This window comes from Schistosoma haematobium, chromosome 1 (genome assembly GCF_000699445.3).
Source record: "Schistosoma haematobium chromosome 1, whole genome shotgun sequence".
NCBI classification, from domain to species: Eukaryota; Metazoa; Platyhelminthes; class Trematoda; order Strigeidida; family Schistosomatidae; genus Schistosoma; species Schistosoma haematobium.
In genome coordinates this window covers 62215244-62236856 of record NC_067196.1, presented here as the reverse complement: position 1 = coordinate 62236856, position 21613 = coordinate 62215244, and the positions used below count along the sequence as shown (strand labels likewise).

Here is a 21613-nt window from a genome sequence, read left to right as displayed (position 1 = left end):
TGACCGAAGAGAGTTTGGGACGCGTAAAATCAGTAATGTAGTCACCTTATGCTAGATATTCAAAGGCGATCAATTATTAACTCTCCAAATCTACCATATCATTTGCTTAAAGTGTCTTTTTTCTTTAAGTATTAAGGGGTTTAGAGGGTAGTTCTAATCCCTGAAAACTAAAAAAAATCCATTATTTTTCTCTCAAGATGCTTTTGTAGTTTTTATTTGATTATAACCATAAGAAAACACAAAGAAACAGTCAGGGAACCTGTTAAATCCATTTTTGTAAACTCGCTAATTACACTAATTTGAATGATTGTATCATATGAAGTGGATTCTGAGTAATCAGTTATAATCCCTTCTCTTTAAGTATACCGAGGAAGCCTAATATAATGGCAAAATAATGGTAATAGTTTTATTTACTTGATAGTCATTCCTTTACAGATCTATGATCTGTAAAGGCATTTAAAGAATAAAAAAACGTTTAAACGTACCATCTTATAAAGGATTATTTTGTCAACCATTCAGTTATCTGAAATGTTAGGAGCACTAATTACCTTTCCTTTTAGTTGCCTTAATATTCCACACTTCATAGTGTAAAGCATTGGAAATTTTTTGGTTACCACTAGAATAATGTAACTATATATATTCAATCTCTTGCCAAATGATCATTATCAAGTGATTGATCTCTACAGTACCTGTTTATTTCATATACACCGTTATTCTGATAGAAATTAATTTTAACTCTTTATTATTTCAACTATGCATTTGATTTCTCTCATTTCGCACACATGGACGTTTCAAAAACATTTTAAATTTACACTTTTACCTTAAATAAACAAATTTGCACCGATTATCGACTATTAACAACATCAGGTTACACAAACACATACATTAGTTTCATTTCACTTTGTGAAATTTTCGCATGATTCACATTTTACTGACTCATATTTTTCTGCTTACTAAATTCGTTATCTTAATATAATCGGATAAGCTTTTAATGTAGATTTGGTTGTTATACATTATATATTCTTTGACAATTTTGATTTTGATAATTACCCTGAAGAAGTCCAAACAAGATTGCTGGATGAAACATTGGAATTATTTGACTTTCGACCGCTACTGTTATTTCAATCATAATTTTTCATAAACCATGTGTTTTATTATACTCAGTGCCAATTTCTTTCAAACTATTAGTTCACAGATTGACGTATATTTGTATTAATATATTTCACTGTATTGTTGGCTCTATTCCATTTTCACTAATACAAATCCTGTTTTTTTTCCATTGTTTCACCATCTAACACACGCTAAACTGTCAATTTGAATATGATTTATATTTTAAGTAAGAAACTATATCTTCAAGTGTATGACGTTCTATAAGGGATTTAGAAATGTAATAGAATTGAAACAATAGTGATATGTATTATTTATACTTGCGCATAGCATACCTGAATACCTAGATCAGAATTCACATGATCATAGTGATACAAATGTGATTAAAGTATGAATTAATTGTGATTCATGAAAAATCACAGCATTGTAATTTCTACTCAACTCTCGTTCCATACAATTGATACGATTCTGTGTAATGGTAATCATTTTCAACTCATATTGCTTTCTTGTTATTTGGTAAGTAAATCATAGTTATAACACGTTGATTGACTGATTCACGCATAAGTGGCATTATAATTTCTCCCAAAATACGCATATTCATTTGATCAATCGTATTATTTCATGATATTCTTTTTCAAGATTTGGCAGTTACCTCTGAGGTCACCTATTTACTTTAGCAGGTCAGTCAGTTGATTATGAACTCGCAGTCATTTCATTAATTTACCAATTAGTTGTTCCATCGTAGCAAAGACGAGTATCAACAGTTCCTTGGTGAAGTGTAATTAACAATCTAGGTTATTTAGCGCACTTATCTAACTGTAAAATGTTTACTTTTTTCTATAGTTATTTTGTAGCTTTATTACAAGCTTGGATATATATACATTTTTATTTTATTTTTAAAGACGAAGTACCGATCGTATGATTGAATCCTGTCGGACAAATCCTAAATTCGGAGATATGGAATGCTTAGTTCGAGCAGGTGCTACTTACAGTAGACGTTTAAATTCTTTAAAGCAACACATTAAAGAACTTGAGGTAACATGCTTCCTGTGGATGTAAATAGTTTTTCTTTGTTATAGAAATAATATCAGATATTAGTTATGACAAATATACTAATCTGCCTTACTCTACCTGCAAATACATGTATGGAAATACGTAGAACTGTAAATGTGAATAATTAAGTAGAAGAAAATTGTCATACCTTAAATAGAAGTTCACTCAATCTTTAATTAATGACAAAGAAACAAAACAGTCTTATTGAAGTTGTTATTTAAAGTTTTGCTCTCCTATTCTCTCGGAAATCAGTGTATATATCGATATATAATATTTATCGGTAAATATTTGTTTAGATTATGGTTTAGCAAATATTAGCTCACTATTCGTCATGACAATTATTTGAGTTCGTATTTTGTTTAACTAATACTAATACTAAAATCAGCTTTTGTTGTAGCGTGAACCATAAACTTACACTTGGTAGATAATGAGAAATCAACAAAGAGTTACGTTTTAAAACATAAAAATCTTGGTTAGTTAAAGTTGTATGTTTCATGCTTTGAATAGATATATCATACGAAAAAAGTAAGATGTAAACCGATAGATAAATTGATAAACTAGCTAAAAAATCATTAGTGTTTATGTAATTACTTAATCTGCTCATTTTATTCGAGACCGTGATTGGGAACTATAAACAAATATATTTCAACCGTATATCTATCAAGTGATCAGTCATAAATGACGTAGAATATGACACACATGTGTATGGACGCAAGTTGTCACATCTGAATGTGATGACAAAAGAAAAAAATCAATAGGATAAAAAGATCATAAGAATCCCAATAATGATATTAATAATAAGATTCATGATGGCGAAATGAAAACACAACGAGAGCATTCCATTTATTTTGAAAATAACGGGTTAATGTGTGAACAAAATACATTTATGAACTAACATTCCAATTTAACATCTAGAAAAAGATAAAGATATAAACTACTGTGATTAACGTCAAGCTATAACTTCACCTAATGCGTCTAACCATGGATTACGAATTACCTACTTATCTCGACCATAAAGTCTGCATCTTCAAGTGACTGAGAAAATTTGACGAATACCACCTGATACTGAGTATTCAAGGGGTTCTTAATCGTTTAGACCAGTTTCTTAAAACATTCAAATATTGCAATAAACCTTCGTGTCTCAGATTTGTTTCGGCCAAATAATTACGAATGCTGAGCATACTTACTCACGTGCTTTTACAAAAAGAAGCTTACAACCTACCGCGATGCTTGCTGGAAAACGTAAATGTTGACACCATATTTAATGGAATATTCTCCTCTTTGTTTCTCTTTTGAGGAAACTACCAGTCAGTTACACTAGAATGCATGCATCTAATGTATGGTGGACGAAAGTGAATAGTTGTCTTAGCTGAACTGGTAGAAAGCTTTCTCCATTAAAGATGAATGACAGACACTGACTATTTAAACATAAAATATATTTTTGAATAATTAGAGTTTGAGTGTAAATTAAAGGGAAGTTTTCTTTAATACTAGATAATTGATGCTGAGTTTTTTAGTGTAATAAAATTAATAATAATATTAGGTACACCGAACGTTAATTTTAGCCTTGTTATTGTTGGTGACACAGAGAATCAAGTCATCCGAATATCTCTTAAACATTTACTTGTGTAAATGCACGACTAAGTGGATTCGATCTTCAACTTTGAAGCCAAGCGAGTTTTTTTCAGTTTTGGTGGTGTTGAGTGCTGTTGGAAGTATGTGTGGTTATCACTTCCCTGTTGCCCACACCGTAGAAGTGTTCTTCTAGAGGTACCATGAAAGGAAATCGCGTTTGAGTTGGTCTAGTGACCTGATAGCATGACTGCAGTGCCAAAGGGATAGCTGCTTGAGGCCGGTCAAGCACGGCTTTTCGTGAGTAATTTTTGTGTTAGCTCCCTACTTCTTGAAATTTTACCACTGGGAATGGAAATCTGTGGGATTAGGCTATTAATTGGTTTATCAGTTCACATCTTTAACATTTTAGTTAAGAGTTAGAGCATACGAAAATACTACCACTAATTACTTGTTTCTAGATACCTTTTGATCTGAATTATAGATGTTGAGTTCTCTAAGTTTCTATCATTAATTATAATGAAACTATGATTAAGTTGCTCATTAAAAAAATGTGATCATTTTTAGGTGAAATTCAACAATCTAGGTGGTGATCTAGCTTATACAAAAGCTGAATCAATAGCTGAAAAGCTTAGTTCACGTGCTGTAATCAATAACAACACAAATACTTCTAAGGTTCGATCTGTAAATACTAAATCGTAAGTTGATCAGTCTATTGCTTTATTTCTCTTGCTTTTTTTTGTATTTAGCCAACCTAGTTTTAATTATTTTATACTATAACTATCTATTAATCCTTTGTCAACTAGTCAATTTCTCTAGAATATGATGAATTCTGTTTGTTTTATTTTACGATGGTACTTTAATCAGTTTATTTCTTTCTTCACTCTACACATTAATTGAGAAGTTTCAAGGTCAACACTTTTTATTTCTTAACTCCAGTGTGGTTTTTTTTTTTAAAAAACAAGCAAATACATTCTTACAAAAGTGCACAAATAGTCTTGAACTTATTATAATAGGAATTTTTTAAAAAATGAGCAGTTCTGTCCGTTTGTTTGACTTGGAAGATATGTTGCTTGTTGGTAACAACTGAACATAAAATATAATGGATACAATTCATTGTGTTACATATAGTGACTGCAATAATGTCATATGGTAGTTAAGTAACTATAGTGCACTGTGAAGTTTAATACTTCAAGAATGAATTGCATCCAACACACTGGTATTGATGTTTAACTATCCATATACCTCTAGACCGCCTAACATTGTAATAAAATAAAATAAATCTACAAAGACAAGTGAGTGGCGAAAGTCTTAATGGAATATTCTTTATAAATATCAAAGCAAAATCTTGATATAACTGGTTTTCATTAAAACTTGTACTCATAGTTTGCTGAGTTACTTCGATCTATTGTTCTCAGTTGCCGTTGCACGATTGTTAACTCTCATAACCTATTTTTTCGTTATCTAACAAGCTTTTGCATATTGAGATTGAGCATCCACCTGCTAGCAACTAAATGACCATCAACAAATTGACCGTGTTAATACATTATTAATAATGTCATCAACGCAATAGGCTTTTCGTTAGGTTGTATATTGTTATCTATGTGCAAACATTGATCCTATTTCTATTGACTTGATTTCCTGTTCACTTTTAAATGCATTATTTTGTCTCAATTCACAGTCTTGATGATGATGAAGATGATGATGATGATGAAAGTGATCATTCATTTGATTCGGATGCTGACGTTGCTACGAATAACAGTAAAGATGATAGTACTGTAAACAGCAGTTCGGATCTACACGCAGGAACTCGATATGTTGGCTATGCTTCTGCTCTTTACGAATATGAAGGTAAATAAAATATTAAGGAATCTAAATCATTTTATACTTGTGATGTATTACACAATACCGATATTCATTACACATTTGTTCTGAATGATGTAATTATAGTTGTTGTAAATAGTTTTCTCCAGTCTGTTTATTGTAATTATGCCCATTCAGATTTTGGTCGTTTAAAAATCATATAAGTATTTGTGAAATTCCAAAACACAAAATGATCCAATCATATTTGCTACTATACTGTACAGATAACTCGTCTTGCACTATCTCACACCGTGAAAATATTCCATAGGAAAAACTCAGAAACTGTACAACCAGTTACATTCACAATGAATAACTATTTGAGAACACGTAAATACAGTGTTACACGCAGATTATCTGTTAGAAAACTACCACTCAATGAGTAATAACTAGAAAAAGACTAGTTAGATATTATATCAGCAACGATTTACTCAAAATTTCTCATCTTTCCGATAGGTCAGTCCGTGGCTGGAAAATTATTTCTCACGTCAACCTAATGACTCTCGTAGTTGATGGAAATTTAGCTCAGACACTCGTACAGCTTTAAAGAAGTCCACCCTGTTAAGAGATATCTGATTTTGAATTTGCTCAACTTATCGACACAATGTCTATGATTAAACGTCAACACGTGTAATCTCCATAAAAATAGTCGCAGTAAATACATTACTGATCATATGTCTTAGTTTATTCTGATATTGCGATAGTCAAAAGTGTGGTGGTTACATCCTAAAATTAACATACAAAATAGGAAACTAAGGTCAAATCATACTAGCAGGATTGAAATAGTGCCCTTTATAAGTATACTTTTGAGAACTTGCTAGATGAAATACTCAAACAATATATAAAAAGTTTATTAAAAGGTTTTCTGCCTAATTGCCATGAGGAAATCGGATATTAGGTAAGTGCTTCAAACGGGAACATTTAGTTGTACAGCTTTTTTAGAGTCCTTATTTTAATCTATTTACCATTGACATGCGATCATTGATTATCAGCTTGTTAAATCAATAACGTGGATAACAAAAGCGACCATTTTATTTCCACCTTTTGATTTTCCACAAGGATATCGGAATTATTTGTATACAGAGGAATACTAATATTATTTTAATATTAGGCTAGTCAAGATAGTGCTTTCTTCTTATGTCTTCTGTGTGCATAGAAAATGTCAGTATGGTTTGTCTTTGTAAAATTACTGAAATCTTTTGATGGATCTCACACAATATATTGTTAAAATTGAAATTTTACTCTGTATAATGTGGATTGAAAGCTGCAATTGCTACAAATATAATGGAGGTTGTTTTTCGGAAATCTACATAGCATTGACGAGTTTCATGTTTCGTTGTGCAATAATTGAAAAGGAATGTGTTAAGATAGCTATCCATTGTTCATCTAACTATTCTCAGCAGTTATTTAGCTCCTATTGTCTTGATTCAAAAATGGGTTATATCAATAGCTCTAACGTAACAAAAGAAAAGAACAACAAATTTATGATCAAACGGTAATACTGATACAGTTCCTCCGTATAGGTCAACGTATTAGACAATGAGTGACGATTGTTGAGGCATTACTTGTAAACTATTCAAAGCCAAAATTGAAAGCAAAATTTAATTGTTTGTTGATGAGGTACAGTGGTCTTGAGTGCTGTTAGAGGTATGAGGGCGGTTATGATTTCCCGGTTGCCCACACCGTGGAAGGGTTCTTCTGGAGGTACCTGAATGATACGTCTTGTCGATGAAACGCTATATACGATCCCTAAGCTATTCCGGTAACCCGCAGTCTAGAACTACACAGCGACTTGAACACCAGAAAGAAGACATAAGTATGCGAGAAAATACTTTATCCTAAGGTTCATTTTTGTACAGAAAATCAAGGGTATTTATAGATGTTGGCGTCTGTTAAATCAACATCATATTTCAGCCAATCCGTTAACGTCATATTATGCTACCGACCAATAGTAGCACGCCACGCTGGAATTCTCGAACGTTCCATCATACTCTGATTGGCTAGGACCCTTCGGCTCCTTTTGGGCCTCTAGAGGCTCCGTTGAAGTTCTCCGGAAGCCGACTCAACACTGAAAAGGAAATTGGATTAGAGGTGGTCTTAGTGACCTGAGAGCGTGACCACAGTGCCCAAGGGGCAACTGCTTGAGGTCGGTCACACACGACCTTTTTATGGGTGATTTTTGTGTTAGCTCCGTACTTGTTGAGATCTTACCGCCGGAGACGGATATCCGGGGGGTAAGGCGAGGTGTGCATTTTTAGGGTCGACCTTTTCTAACCCCACCCCTCCTTGTGGGAAGGCAGCATCGCTGTCATGCTGGTTGTCTGAAGGAAACACCTTACTGCAGTCACACCTCTGTACAGTCAGCAGTACGACTTCGCCTTCGGACCTTGGGTTTGTTGCTTTTAGTCTTACCGCTCTTCAACCGACCTGTCTGACATGGTAGGACCTTGAGGAACGGTTGTTCCAGCCAGTATAGCTCGGTTGCTTCATCACGATAGGCAAGCCCGACCACCACGTCAAGGTAGCAACAACGGTCGGGTGTTGATTATTTCTACCAATATAAAGTCGATATGACTTTGTGGTAGTTCTTTGTCAAGGTTCTTTAAAATACATTTTAGACTACTAATGGAAAGCGATATCTCATATCACGTTGATAGTGCTTTACTATATGTGATGAGATTTGGCTGTCTATCTATTTTGATTCTATGCGATAAGTTCAAATGCATAGAATGACTCTTCCTACCACTGAGAGATATTTAAGTAAGTCCAGTATGTTGGCTTCAACATACAAGATACAATCCTCACATGTATTTCTCTTAATCGTTTAAAATTCCCACATAAAATCATATGAATGAGTTCAATATACATTTCGATATTTTCATCATAAACAATTAATCAACTGACCCCCAAGGTAGTGAAAAATTTTATTTTCTCACATTTTCCCTCCGATCAGGTGATGGGAGTACATATTTAGCAACAAAGCCCGGAGAATTATATTATGTTTTAAAAGTAGATTCAACTAATTCTGGATGGACAGCTGTAGTATCTGAAGATGGAACACGTCAAGGTTTTGTTCCAACTGGTTACATCAATTTAACCCTTTATTGAATTGTCACTTTTTATCAATTTGTTAATTTTTGTCATTTCCACCTTCCCCTAATTCTCAATTCAATTTACTGTTAATATGAGTATTACAGCTCATCCAGTTGAATGAATTAGTATTTTCCTCTTTTCATTAATATTGAAAATAATATATTGGTTTGTACATTCACTCCCCTGACTTAATTATTGACACTTTAATCTTTATTATTTTCAATTATTATCACTACTGTTATGTATGACTATTCTTATTCTCTAATAGTTGACTTTAAGTCTACACAATCAGCTTAATTATTTGAAAATTCCACCTCTGTACACCAGTTACTTTTCACATATATTACAATAAATGTTAAATGTACAATACATTAATCATTTATAACACCTTGAACACTTAACACACTAGTGCCTTTACTCATGATTCACTGCAACTTACTGATTGATGTTATGATTGTATTATCTCATTGTTTTTCTTTTCAATAATGTTCACCTTCTAAAAACGAAAGTCACCTTATCGTTAACATTCAGTTTGATTTTGTATTCCAATGTCATTAAATAAAAGTCAACTAGTGGTATTAATTGATTGATCATCTAGTCTTTAATATTTCCAATATAATTTATCCGATTTGTTCATTCCTATTATTGCGTAATCATTAAGCTTGTATTCATTTATTTATTTTTTCATTTATGAAACATGTTGATAATGATGTTTCGCAAGATTTGGTTTGCTTAATATGTATTCCGTTTTCTATTATTTTCTTTTATTCAAAAACGGTATACCCTAATTCTTGTACAACATACACTTATGAACAATAAAATGATTTTAAAAACAGGTATGACACTCAACAATTTATTTGCTTCAATGTCTAACTGCTGAATCTATTTTCAATGCATCATATTTGCGAACCTCTACTTGATTTCATTGTTTTTCTCATCTTTTTGTCTGTTTTTTCCTAACTAATTTTAGCTGACGTAATTTGGTAAATTGTGTGGTTGTATATTTTATGTATTAATTTTTCTACATATAAAGAGGATACTATATATATTGGTGTTTCAGTTATGCTAGATACTAACGCCTTTCTCATCTGTTGATTGGTAAGTGGCATGGTAGCCTTCAATTCACCTTGTAGTTATTTAATAAAACATATGTGTTTACCCTAATCCAAGTATTTGGATTTCTCTTAGTACAAGATTTATACAAATGGTTTTACTACGTTTGTTGTTTATATGACGGCTAAGTTAATTGTTCTTGAATTTAAATATGGATGCCCGGCAGTAGTGACTCAAGACCATTGTCTGTTCCAACGAATGTTATTTCTAAAACTATTTTCTTTTCAGTTCACAACTCAGCAAGAAATAGTTTTTCACAGATTTACAGTCAGATCTGTCTCCGTACTTATGGATGTGGATTAATGTGAAGAGAACATTTTGTTAGATCACCATAAGAATGTCTATCATTTAGGCAGTCTATTTTGTATATAATCATTGATAAATCACTGATATCACAACTAAACAATAGTATCATTTTAGGAAGATGGTGACAATAGGTCGATACGAATTAATAAACAATGGTAATGAAAATAAGGATATATTATTGGGAAAGTTGTTATTATTTCGAGCTGACTTTATGTGACTTAATTGTTAATAGTATAAAACATGAAATGTTTTCATGACATGTAAGTAGAAGTGAAGCCACTTCACAATACTCCATTATTGGTTGACATGATACTATGGCGAATATTAATCTCGTAAGCCTAGAGATATCTTCAGTGAATAAAATACAAATGATAACATAAACAGATATAATAAAAAGGTGGTATGAATATATCATCAAATACGTTTCGTTATGGTATATTCGAGATTCTACCTATTAGAAGATACATGAAATGGTCTAGGGATTAATATGCTCGGTTCGTTTATTCATACTGTTTTTGTCCTCAGTATTTCCATTTGGGACTGTAGTGCATCGAAATGTTCCATGGTTCATTAATTTTTTTGAAGTAAACTAATTAACATCAGAGTTCAATTTTGTAGCCCATAGTTAGTGTTTCAGTGTAATGATGTACTACTGATACCAGTAATAAATAACGATTCCGAAATTTAATTGATTATTAGACTTTGTTTAGCCATAGGAAAGGTAGTGTTTGTAGTATTTTGCAGTATTTTCTTGATCGACAGATTAGTCTCAAAGTTCCTCAGAGGGAAATTCGATGGCGTAATGTCATGTAATTCCAGTCCACATCGTGTTAGAGCCTATAACATGTTAGAAGCAGACGAAACAGAGCATGGAACCAAGAAGTTAACACCAGGACTCGGATATATATATATATATATATATATATATATATATATATATAATCCTATGTTATATACTCGCATATTGAAGAAATGCATTAAGATTATAGAATGAGACAGAAATTCAAAAGGATAGGAACACGACCCAAAACAGAGCATTAATTGTTATACTTAGGATTGTTTTTGTCAAGATTATTTGTCACAATTATTTTTATCAGGGAAAAAAAGATATCTCGCCATTATCATAGATCAATTAGCAGTTATTTCATTTCAATGGTATTTTAGTAATGAAATGAAAACAGCGTTTGTTTATTTAAACACGACAGGGATATCCGCTATCTTCACAAATTCTAACAAAATGTATCGAACAACTGTTTGTTCCCTAATTTAAGACTCAAAATCAGCGCTTATCGAAAACCCCACTCGATGTAATCTGTGGAAACTCAACAATTTTCACAAATGTCTCCACTATGTGTGAAATACCTTGCTGTCCTAATTGTGAAGACTGCTTTTCTCAAAATATAAGTTTTGAGGAACATAGGTTCTCAGTCCTTTCTGTGTACTTGTTACTAAAGAACTCGTAAATTCACTAAACAGTGGTATATATTTGCAGCTCAGGAAAACGATTTTGATGAAGTTAGTCTCTCTGGATGAATAGTTTAATCGTGATTTTTTAAGTGTATTTCTACATAACATCGGTAGTAAAAAGAAAGTACCACTAGGAAGATTGAAGAACTACCTAGGGATGAAAGTATCAATCAGTCCATGGAGAAATGTCATCAAAAACCTGTATAGTTAAACCTCTGGTTCTCTGCCTTTGATTATACGGAATGTTATTATCAGAAGAGGTATCTAACAACAATGTCATTTTAGAAAGCGTAGATAATCAGAAGCAGAACAGAACGTTTGGGTAATTAGATGTATCAGAAAACAACCTAAACATTAGCAACATCTCACAAGACTATACGGGTGCAAAACCCATTCAAAACAGATAACTCTGAGTATTTATGTGATTTCATCCTAACTATTAATCCAAATGGTTGTACACTCAATATATAGATGAGTGTATTTTCGTTTAGGGTCGTCGTGTTTTGCGGTAAATAAATATTCATTTGTACCAGGTTTGGTGTTCTTACTTCATGTCGTTGTAACTGGAATGGTTCCTCGTTTTACAAGTATAAGTAACATGTATTTCTGAAATAACAATCAGCTATGATGCAGTCATAACAGATGTGATCATTGTTTAGTAGAGTCCATCGGACTTGTAACTCATCAACTGTTTAATGACACTCAACCCTATTATTCTTTTAACTTTTTACTATGGTGATATACCCATAAAATTACTAACTTCTTGGCAATTACATCACTGTACCATAATGTTATCTATTTTGTTTATAATTCAGATGTATTATTATTAGAAGCTTTATTCAACATTATATTTTTGGTACAACATAGAATTCTCAGCATAAAGTATTTCAACAAGTTTCCTTTTCTTATACCTTGATCGATTGTGACGATAAATTTTGAATGATGACCAGTTAGATGTTAGAAGTTCGGTAATCCATATTTGATTACTGTTCATTTGTTTCAATGCATATTGCCAGCCACCATGATGTCGGTGATTGTACCTTTTTGTATCCCGTACAGCGAAAGGTTGTAAACTTTTCATAAACGCGCCTGAATAGGTTGTGCGCACAATAGACATAGTGATGTGCTAAAACAAACAACAAAACAGATAACTTGATGAAATATCTAGATCGGAGGAACAGGTAGCCCAGATATTCAAGCAGGCCGCCGGTTGATTAAACTTTAAAAAACCAGATACAGTTATTTCAACGGATTATATTGTTCATATTATAAAGTACGTCGTGCATTTGAACCAAAAAAATTGTCTTCGTTATTCTAGTGGACACACATGGTAAACGACATATAATGTTGCATAAAGGATTTAGTTATAATTAAGATTTATTGTTTACATTCTTGATGGTTTTTATCACTTCAAAATCATGCTTATACACAATTATACAGCTTCATAGGTAATAGTATAGGGCATCATATTCTGAGTTTGCAGATCAGTGTTACCATCCATTCGAAAAAAAGTATTTTGTGTTGGTGTATTGGATTAATATTAAAATTCGTTCAAAGAGTATCAGCAGAAGGGTAATGGAGGAGGGTTGGGCATGGTGTCGGCAGTCCGATCAGGTAGAAAACATAACTGTTACGAAAACGCTAATCACAATAAAAAATTCAACCATTTAAAATCTTTCCTCCGAGTTGAAGGAAGAATTGTGATGCATCATAGTGAAAGCCGATATTCTTCGGAAGTCACATGGCGTTCTCGAATGCCTGTATAGTCTCTGCTGAAAGATGGAATGTCGCGACATGTCCTCGTGTGACGTCCGTCAGTGGTTACAACAACAATCGTCTATAATAATGTATTAGCCCCAGAAACCGTCGATATTTTTTGCGAATCGTAAACTGATAGCCGCAAATAGCAGCAACGTCTGCCGGAACTGTTGTAATACTTTGAGAAGTTACGATTTGACGCCAGATTTGCAAGAACCTATCTCAAAAGGCACACTTCTCAACGGTGATTGAGATACCATACGTATATACCCCTAGCAAACCTTTAAGAGCTTGATCAATAAACCAGTGTAAAGTTTGCTCTGCATTAGCCAATGTGAATGGCATGCGCAGAAATTCATATAAACCAAATGAAGTAGCTGCTGATGTCGTGGATGTGTCTTATCACATATTTAGCACCTAACGTTTACATGCTAAGAGATCGATAATCGTCCCAAGGCCTGGCTTCTCTGTACGTTTTCATGGCCGAGTGAAACGGCAACACATGAGAGTTGATAGGAAGCCTTATAATGCTTAGCTCCATTAACTAAACGAATTCCTGTTTTGCTATTCTCAATATTTTGAGGTCCAAACTTCGTGGCCCTGCATTTGCTGGTGGTCATTTCGTTACATATATGGTCTACGAAATGAACAACGAATGTCGAAACATTAACTGGGATTTAAAAGAATGTAAACGTTTCACTGAAGGTTATCTTTTCTAATTAGAAATGACAAATGCATTAAATGCGAGTGAAGAACATCTATTCCGTGGAATTAGTGCTCATTTCTCTTCTCAACGTATCATTTCTATTGAGTTGGAGGTATTCGGAACGGTGTAATTCCTAGATATTCTTTTTCGTTACTGTATGTTTGACGACAATTTATTTTACCGATTATGAAAGGATCTGAATACTTATAGTGAACGTTTTGTTGTACTTTCGTCATAGCAAAATACAAGATATTAACACATGGGTAATCGAAAGTTTGTTGTAGTGTAGCCTAAAGAAGTTAGTACGGCAGAAATTCAGAGAAACATACTTTTAGGATCACTGAAAAAAGTATTCCATTATTTTTTAGTTCATCTTAACTTTTTCTAGTCCGCCTATGATTGGTAGTGGTTTGGAGGATAAACTCTCGGTTTGTGACAAATCAGTGTACATCTACCAGTTAATTTCTGCATCCATGAACTACTGTGATCAGCCGAACTATTGCATTTGTGATTGTGGTTTACAGGAATTTACACAAATTTCGGTTAATATTCATCTGTCTACATGGTAAGAATGAGTGCTAGACGGCTGCATTTCGAGGGAGCTTCTGACAAAAGAGGCATATCTGATTTCGTTACAACAACAACAATAACAATAACAACAACAACTACTACTACTACTACTACTACTACTACTACTACTACTACTACACCTTTTGACTATCAGCAATAGTGGGAAACTAGACTTATCAGTCGTCTGGTAGATGGAATGAGATGAAACATTCATTCTCGTGATATGATGACGAACACACTCATGATGATTTTTGTATGTAAAAGATTGTAAAGTGAGTACGTTTTACCTTTCGTAGTGTCAATGTACACTGTAAGTGTAGCGTATCATTTATCTTCTATACGGGCTAACCTTTTTCATCTTTTCGAATGATTGATCGTTACGGCCTATTAGGTGAAACATTTGCTACCACTTTTAAAAATATGTGCCAAATGGAACAAGACTGGAATGGAAATTTCCACATTTTCAGTCAAGCAGATATAATCTGAAGCAACGTTATATGAGTCTCTAGTGGGAATACTCTGTTTGAGCAAACTCATCTGTCTGTCCACGAGAACTGGTTGATTAGTTGTTTGAGTAACACAAAGTACATCAAAACGTCTTATAGTAAACAAAGTCATTTATCAATCACAATGCCCATGCATATGCTAAGGAAAATAGTAGAATGAAATGCTGTTAGAAGCGTTATTATTATATAAATAAAAACATTTTAAAATTTTAAACTGTTAGTTAAGTTAAATTATATTACTGTCCATCTAAAAACTACAAAATTATAAGTATTCTCCAACAAAGACTTGTTTGGGTATTTGGTGATCGCTTGAAAGAAAAATAAGTTCAGTAAAACAGTTATCACATTGTAAATAGAAAACAAATCTCTAAATAGTTGTAATCGGTACTGTGTGTATTTCAAAACTGGTTGGATCAAATCACATTATAAATGATGTTTCATGCTCAGATTGTCTTCGAAGTTTAAGGTGAATAATCTCTACTTTCTTAAGAAAATAACCCAAGTCATATTAATTATGTGTACAAATTCATTTAATTTGTGTGGATTCTATTGGTCACTAGATCTAATCCAGCTTAGTTAAAATGAATATCTAAACTCATGTTTAAGCCACTCTATTCTGATAAACTGTTGGGCTAAATTAGGTAATCCACTGTATTTACGACAAGATATACTTCGCATCCGATATGTGTTTGCCTTTCGCACGCTGTAAGATTACTAAAATGGAATACGTCTACTATGTCCGTGAAAATCGATGATGACTGCTGAGTTGGTCACAGCGAGATGTTCTTTGTTAAATGTCTTACAAATGGTGAAATTCCTATTTCCAAGTTCACCAATATATTGCGAAAATCCTAAATGAACTAAAGAGCAGTTTTCTAAAAATCTGTATCGGTGTACTGTTCATTGTGATTGCTGTTTTTAAGTATATATGTGTGAGTTTCGATTTGTTGGACTATAAATTGGTGAATTGTGTCATTTGAGTTTCAAATGTATGAAATTACTTACATAATTAACATTCGATTTCGTCATATAAGTCCTTCAGTAATCCTGGTATCCATTTACTTGACTCTTGTTCTAAAAACCTAAATTAGTATTGGATATATGAAGTCACCATTCATAATCTTGAACCTCTGAAGTTCCCATTCCTTTATCAAAGTTCCCAATTTTTCTGTAATTTGAAAATGAATATTCATTTTGGGTAACTGTGTTTATTTAAGTTATATAGGTACATTGATTTATCACACAAACTTTACTCACATTGGTGAGTGAACCTGAAAGTCGGTGACTGAATTTATTGTACTTTCAACAAACTGTGGGTATGAGTACGGAGGATTACACAACTTATGCGATAACATTCTGGCTTTTAAATCACACAGAAACCATCGGTTACCATGATACACAAAAGTATTTTGAAGTTGTAGTTATTTTGTAGATGAATATAGTTCCTAATTTACATAAGCATAGCATGTAAGTAAAAGAGCTATATACTAAGTGAAAAATATCTACCTATACTACTGCACAAATTAAGACATTCTATCATGTTAAATAACCGAATTTCAACAGATATATACATTAATAGGAAGCCTCAATGATTATTAAAAAAACATTGTTTGTTGTTAAGTGTAATTTCACATGAGCTGCACTTATTAAATTAGTTTGGATAGCTAAATGTCGTTCCAGGAGAGTCGTTTGTTCAGTCAGTTACACATTTGTCCATTATTGTGAGATAATTTAACAGAACATATTCATTGGAGAAAATACCACACAATCTTGTTACAGAGATTTCACTGGTGAAATGAACAACAGTTGACATGCCGTGAATATAGTGTGCTGTGAATCGGAATACAGATTGCATGTGTAATTTCGAGTATGTCCAGTGAAACTTGTATGAGAACGTTAAATTACGGTAATCATTCAATGTATCGATTCGATGGTTTGTTAGACATGTGGAAAATACTAATTCGTTTCATGACACTTTAAAGAGTAATATTCAAGGTTATTTTGGAGGAGTGACATTTGCGGATCGTAGTACTGAGTGACTCTTATACACCCACACTGTGGATGGATACTGAATCCATCTAAGCATATGAAGTCCTGTCATCCCGATACATCACGAGGTTTTACTATTATCTGTGCGATAGTAATAGTGCTGTTTATTTTGGATTGTTCGATGCACAATATGTTGAATTTAACATTCACTCACAAAATCTCACTTACGTCTCAAGGTTTCCAATTCTTTATCACTTTCTCCAAATCTGTTGGTGTGATCTAGGAGAGCTATAGAATAAGATAAATGTATCAGTTTTTAATGATAACACGTTTTATATGACAAACCGGTAGTGAGTGAATAAGCGTTTATTAACGGTAATGATGCTCACAAGTTTTTAATGTGAAAGAAATCAACTCAAATAATCTTCTTCAAGTAGATCGACTGCACAGCATTGTAGATGGAATAATAAAAGTTTTTATGTCTGGCGATAATTGATAGGTCGAGATATAATGAAAATAGTACAAAGATCTATGTGATAGTTAGTACTTACTAAAGAAACAAAAACCAATAATAAAAATTTTTATAATGATATGTGTGAATACATAAAAAACATTTGAAAGTAGCCTTATGGGAAACGTTATAAAAAATTAAGAATCGGCAATTTTTTGATCATTATTGAAAGAGTGTATGAAGTACGGGAAACCAATCAAATCAATAGATGACGATAAACTGTGGACTGATAAATGATATGAAATGGTCAAATAAAGATAATGGACTAGATGATTTCGGATTGATCCACACAACAACTGCTATATTCTAGTCATTTTCTATTTGCAAACTAATCAGATACTAGGACAATTTCAATTTCCGCTTATCGGTAATCTTGAATATCATCTCACAAAACTGTTGTCACAGTGATAAATTGTGATAAAAACCGTGGATGTATTTCTTCTCAAAATAGAAAACAACTAAACGTTCGCGATATCTGAAACATTGTAAATTTGTTTAATAAATAATATCAATCATTTTACCAACCTTGATCTGGTCGACGTGTAGTTCTTAACAAATCATCAGAGGGTACTGGAAAATAATAAACTGTAGAAATGAAAAATTGAAAATCAAAATCATTTGACAAAGCAACGGTTTAATAGAGATTGACAAAGTGGATTCTAGTGCAAAACGAGATGATGAAACATAGTGGAAATATTTTAAACATTTGATATGTATCGATGCCATGTTCGGGCTCGATGGTCTGAGTCGATAATTTGAGCATTCGATAGAAAGTTAATAATGAATATATTTTTGTTATATCTCAATGAGTAGAGAAACTGTATTTCTGACGATTCGTGACTTGATGTAGCAGTTTCTTCACATTGAATAAATAACCGAAATAAATTGCCACAAGTTTACGTGTTACAAACAAACAAATGTTTGATGTTCGCGATAATATTTATAAATCCATAAACAGTGTTGTTGTGCCACTTATTTATCTGTATCAGGAACACGTACATATAACCCTGAGTGGACTGATGTTGACTGCGGAAACCAGCTTCATAGTGTTTGACAACATCTCTCTGTTCTTGTAGTACAGAGATGTTTACAAGTGGCTGATCATGGATAATGGACTAGTTGTTTTCGGATTGATCCACACAACAACTGCTATCTTTTAGTCATTTTCTATTTGCAAACTAATCAGATACTAGGACAATTTCAATTTCCGCTTATCGGTAATCTTGAATATCATCTCACAAAACTGTTGTCACAGTGATAAATTGTGATAAAAACCGTGGATGTATTTCTTCTCAAAATAGAAAACAACTAAACGTTCGCGATATCTGAAACATTGTAAATTTGTTTAATAAATAATATCAATCATTTTACCAACCTTGATCTGGTCGACGTGTATTTCTTAACGACGCGGTGTAACTTTCTTCGTAATAAAAGCAATAATAATGTAAAAAGTGAACACAAATATTATTTGACTAAGCAACGGTCTAATAGAGATTGACAAAGTGGATTCTATTGCAAAACGAGATGATGAAACATAGTGGAAATATTTTAAACATTTGATATGTATCGATGCCATGTTCGGGCTCGATGGTCTGAGTCGATAATTTGAGCATTCGATAGAAAGTTAATAATGAATATATTTTTGTTATATCTCAATGAGTAGAGAAACTGTATTTCTGACGATTCGTGACTTGATGTAGCAGTTTCTTCACATTGAATAAATAACCGAAATAAATTGCCACAAGTTTACGTGTTACAAACAAACAAATGTTTGATGTTCGCGATAATATTTATAAATCCATAAACAGTGTTGTTGTGCCACTTATTTATCTGTATCAGGAACACGTACATATAACCCTGAGTGGACTGATGTTGACTGCGGAAACCAGCTTCATAGTGTTTGACAACATCTCTCTGTTCTTGTAGTACAGAGATGTTTACAAGTGGCTGATCATGGATAATGGACTAGTTGTTTTCGGATTGATCCACACAACAACTGCTATATTCTAGTCATTTTCTATTTGCAAACTAATCAGATACTAGGACAATTTCAATTTCCGCTTATCGGTAATCTTGAATATCATCTCACAAAACTGTTGTCACAGTGATAAATTGTGATAAAAACCGTGGATGTATTTCTTCTCAAAATAGAAAACAACTAAACGTTCGCGATATCTGAAACATTGTAAATTTGTTTAATAAATAATATCAATCATTTTACTAACCTCTATAAGGTTGAAGATTAAATCTTAACCCATTGTTAATACTTCCTGCTTAATGAAAGCATTATTAATGTAAAAAGTGAACACAAATATTATTTGACTAAGCAACGGTCTAATAGAGATTGACAAAGTGGATTCTATTGCAAAACGAGATGATGAAACATAGTGGAAATATTTTAAACATTTGATATGTATCGATGCCATGTTCGGGCTCGATGGTCTGAGTCGATAATTTGAGCATTCGATAGAAAGTTAATAATGAATATATTTTTGTTATATCTCAATGAGTAGAGAAACTGTATTTCTGACGATTCGTGACTTGATGTAGCAGTTTCTTCACATTGAATAAATAACCGAAATAAATTGCCACAAGTTTACGTGTTACAAACAAACAAATGTTTGATGTTCGCGATAATATTTATAAATCCATAAACAGTGTTGTTGTGCCACTTATTTATCTGTATCAGGAACACGTACATATAACCCTGAGTGGACTGATGTTGACTGCGGAAACCAGCTTCATAGTGTTTGACAACATCTCTCTGTTCTTGTAGTACAGAGATGTTTACAAGTGGCTGATCATGGATAATGGACTAGTTGTTTTCGGATTGATCCACACAACAACTGCTATATTCTAGTCATTTTCTATTTGCAAACTAATCAGATACTAGGACAATTTCAATTTCCGCTTATCGGTAATCTTGAATATCATCTCACAAAACTGTTGTCACAGTGATAAATTGTGATAAAAACCGTGGATGTATTTCTTCTCAAAATAGAAAACAACTAAACGTTCGCGATATCTGAAACATTGTAAATTTGTTTAATAAATAATATCAATCATTTTACCAACCTTGATCTGGTCGACGTGTATTTCTTAACGACGCGGTGTAACTTTCTTCGTAATAAAAGCAATAATAATGTAAAAAGTGAACACAAATATTATTTGACTAAGCAACGGTCTAATAGAGATTGACAAAGTGGATTCTATTGCAAAACGAGATGATGAAACATAGTGGAAATATTTTAAACATTTGATATGTATCGATGCCATGTTCGGGCTCGATGGTCTGAGTCGATAATTTGAGCATTCGATAGAAAGTTAATAATGAATATATTTTTGTTATATCTCAATGAGTAGAGAAACTGTATTTCTGACGATTCGTGACTTGATGTAGCAGTTTCTTCACATTGAATAAATAACCGAAATAAATTGCCACAAGTTTACGTGTTACAAACAAACAAATGTTTGATGTTCGCGATAATATTTATAAATCCATAAACAGTGTTGTTGTGCCACTTATTTATCTGTATCAGGAACACGTACATATAACCCTGAGTGGACTGATGTTGACTGCGGAAACCAGCTTCATAGTGTTTGACAACATCTCTCTGTTCTTGTAGTACAGAGATGTTTACAAGTGGCTGATCATGGATAATGGACTAGTTGTTTTCGGATTGATCCACACAACAACTGCTATATTCTAGTCATTTTCTATTTGCAAACTAATCAGATACTAGGACAATTTCAATTTCCGCTTATCGGTAATCTTGAATATCATCTCACAAAACTGTTGTCACAGTGATAAATTGTGATAAAAACCGTGGATGTATTTCTTCTCAAAATAGAAAACAACTAAACGTTCGCGATATCTGAAACATTGTAAATTTGTTTAATAAATAATATCAATCATTTTACCAACCTTGATCTGGTCGACGTGTATTTCTTAACGACGCGGTGTAACTTTCTTCGTAATAAAAGCAATAATAATGTAAAAAG

General features: G+C 32.9%; 1 protein-coding gene across 2 annotated transcripts in view; it reads left to right on the top strand.

The window, feature by feature from the left end:
- MS3_00001809 (uncharacterized protein) overlaps positions 1-10708 on the top strand; it is a gene marked incomplete at its 5' end in the record, with an annotated part of 35356 nt that extends 24648 nt beyond the window's left edge. Inside the window, 4 exons of one of the 2 annotated variants that reach the window (XM_051209301.1) lie at positions 2010-2142; positions 4300-4430; positions 5414-5583; positions 8546-10708. In XM_051209301.1, coding sequence (XP_051074743.1) covers positions 2010-2142; positions 4300-4430; positions 5414-5583; positions 8546-8700 — 589 coding nt within the window. In that variant the 3' untranslated portion in view covers positions 8701-10708. The remainder of the gene's footprint in view (positions 1-2009; positions 2143-4299; positions 4431-5413; positions 5584-8545) is intronic. The other variant, XM_051209302.1, reaches the window with a different exon arrangement.
- Between the last annotated feature and the right edge of the window lie 10905 nt (positions 10709-21613).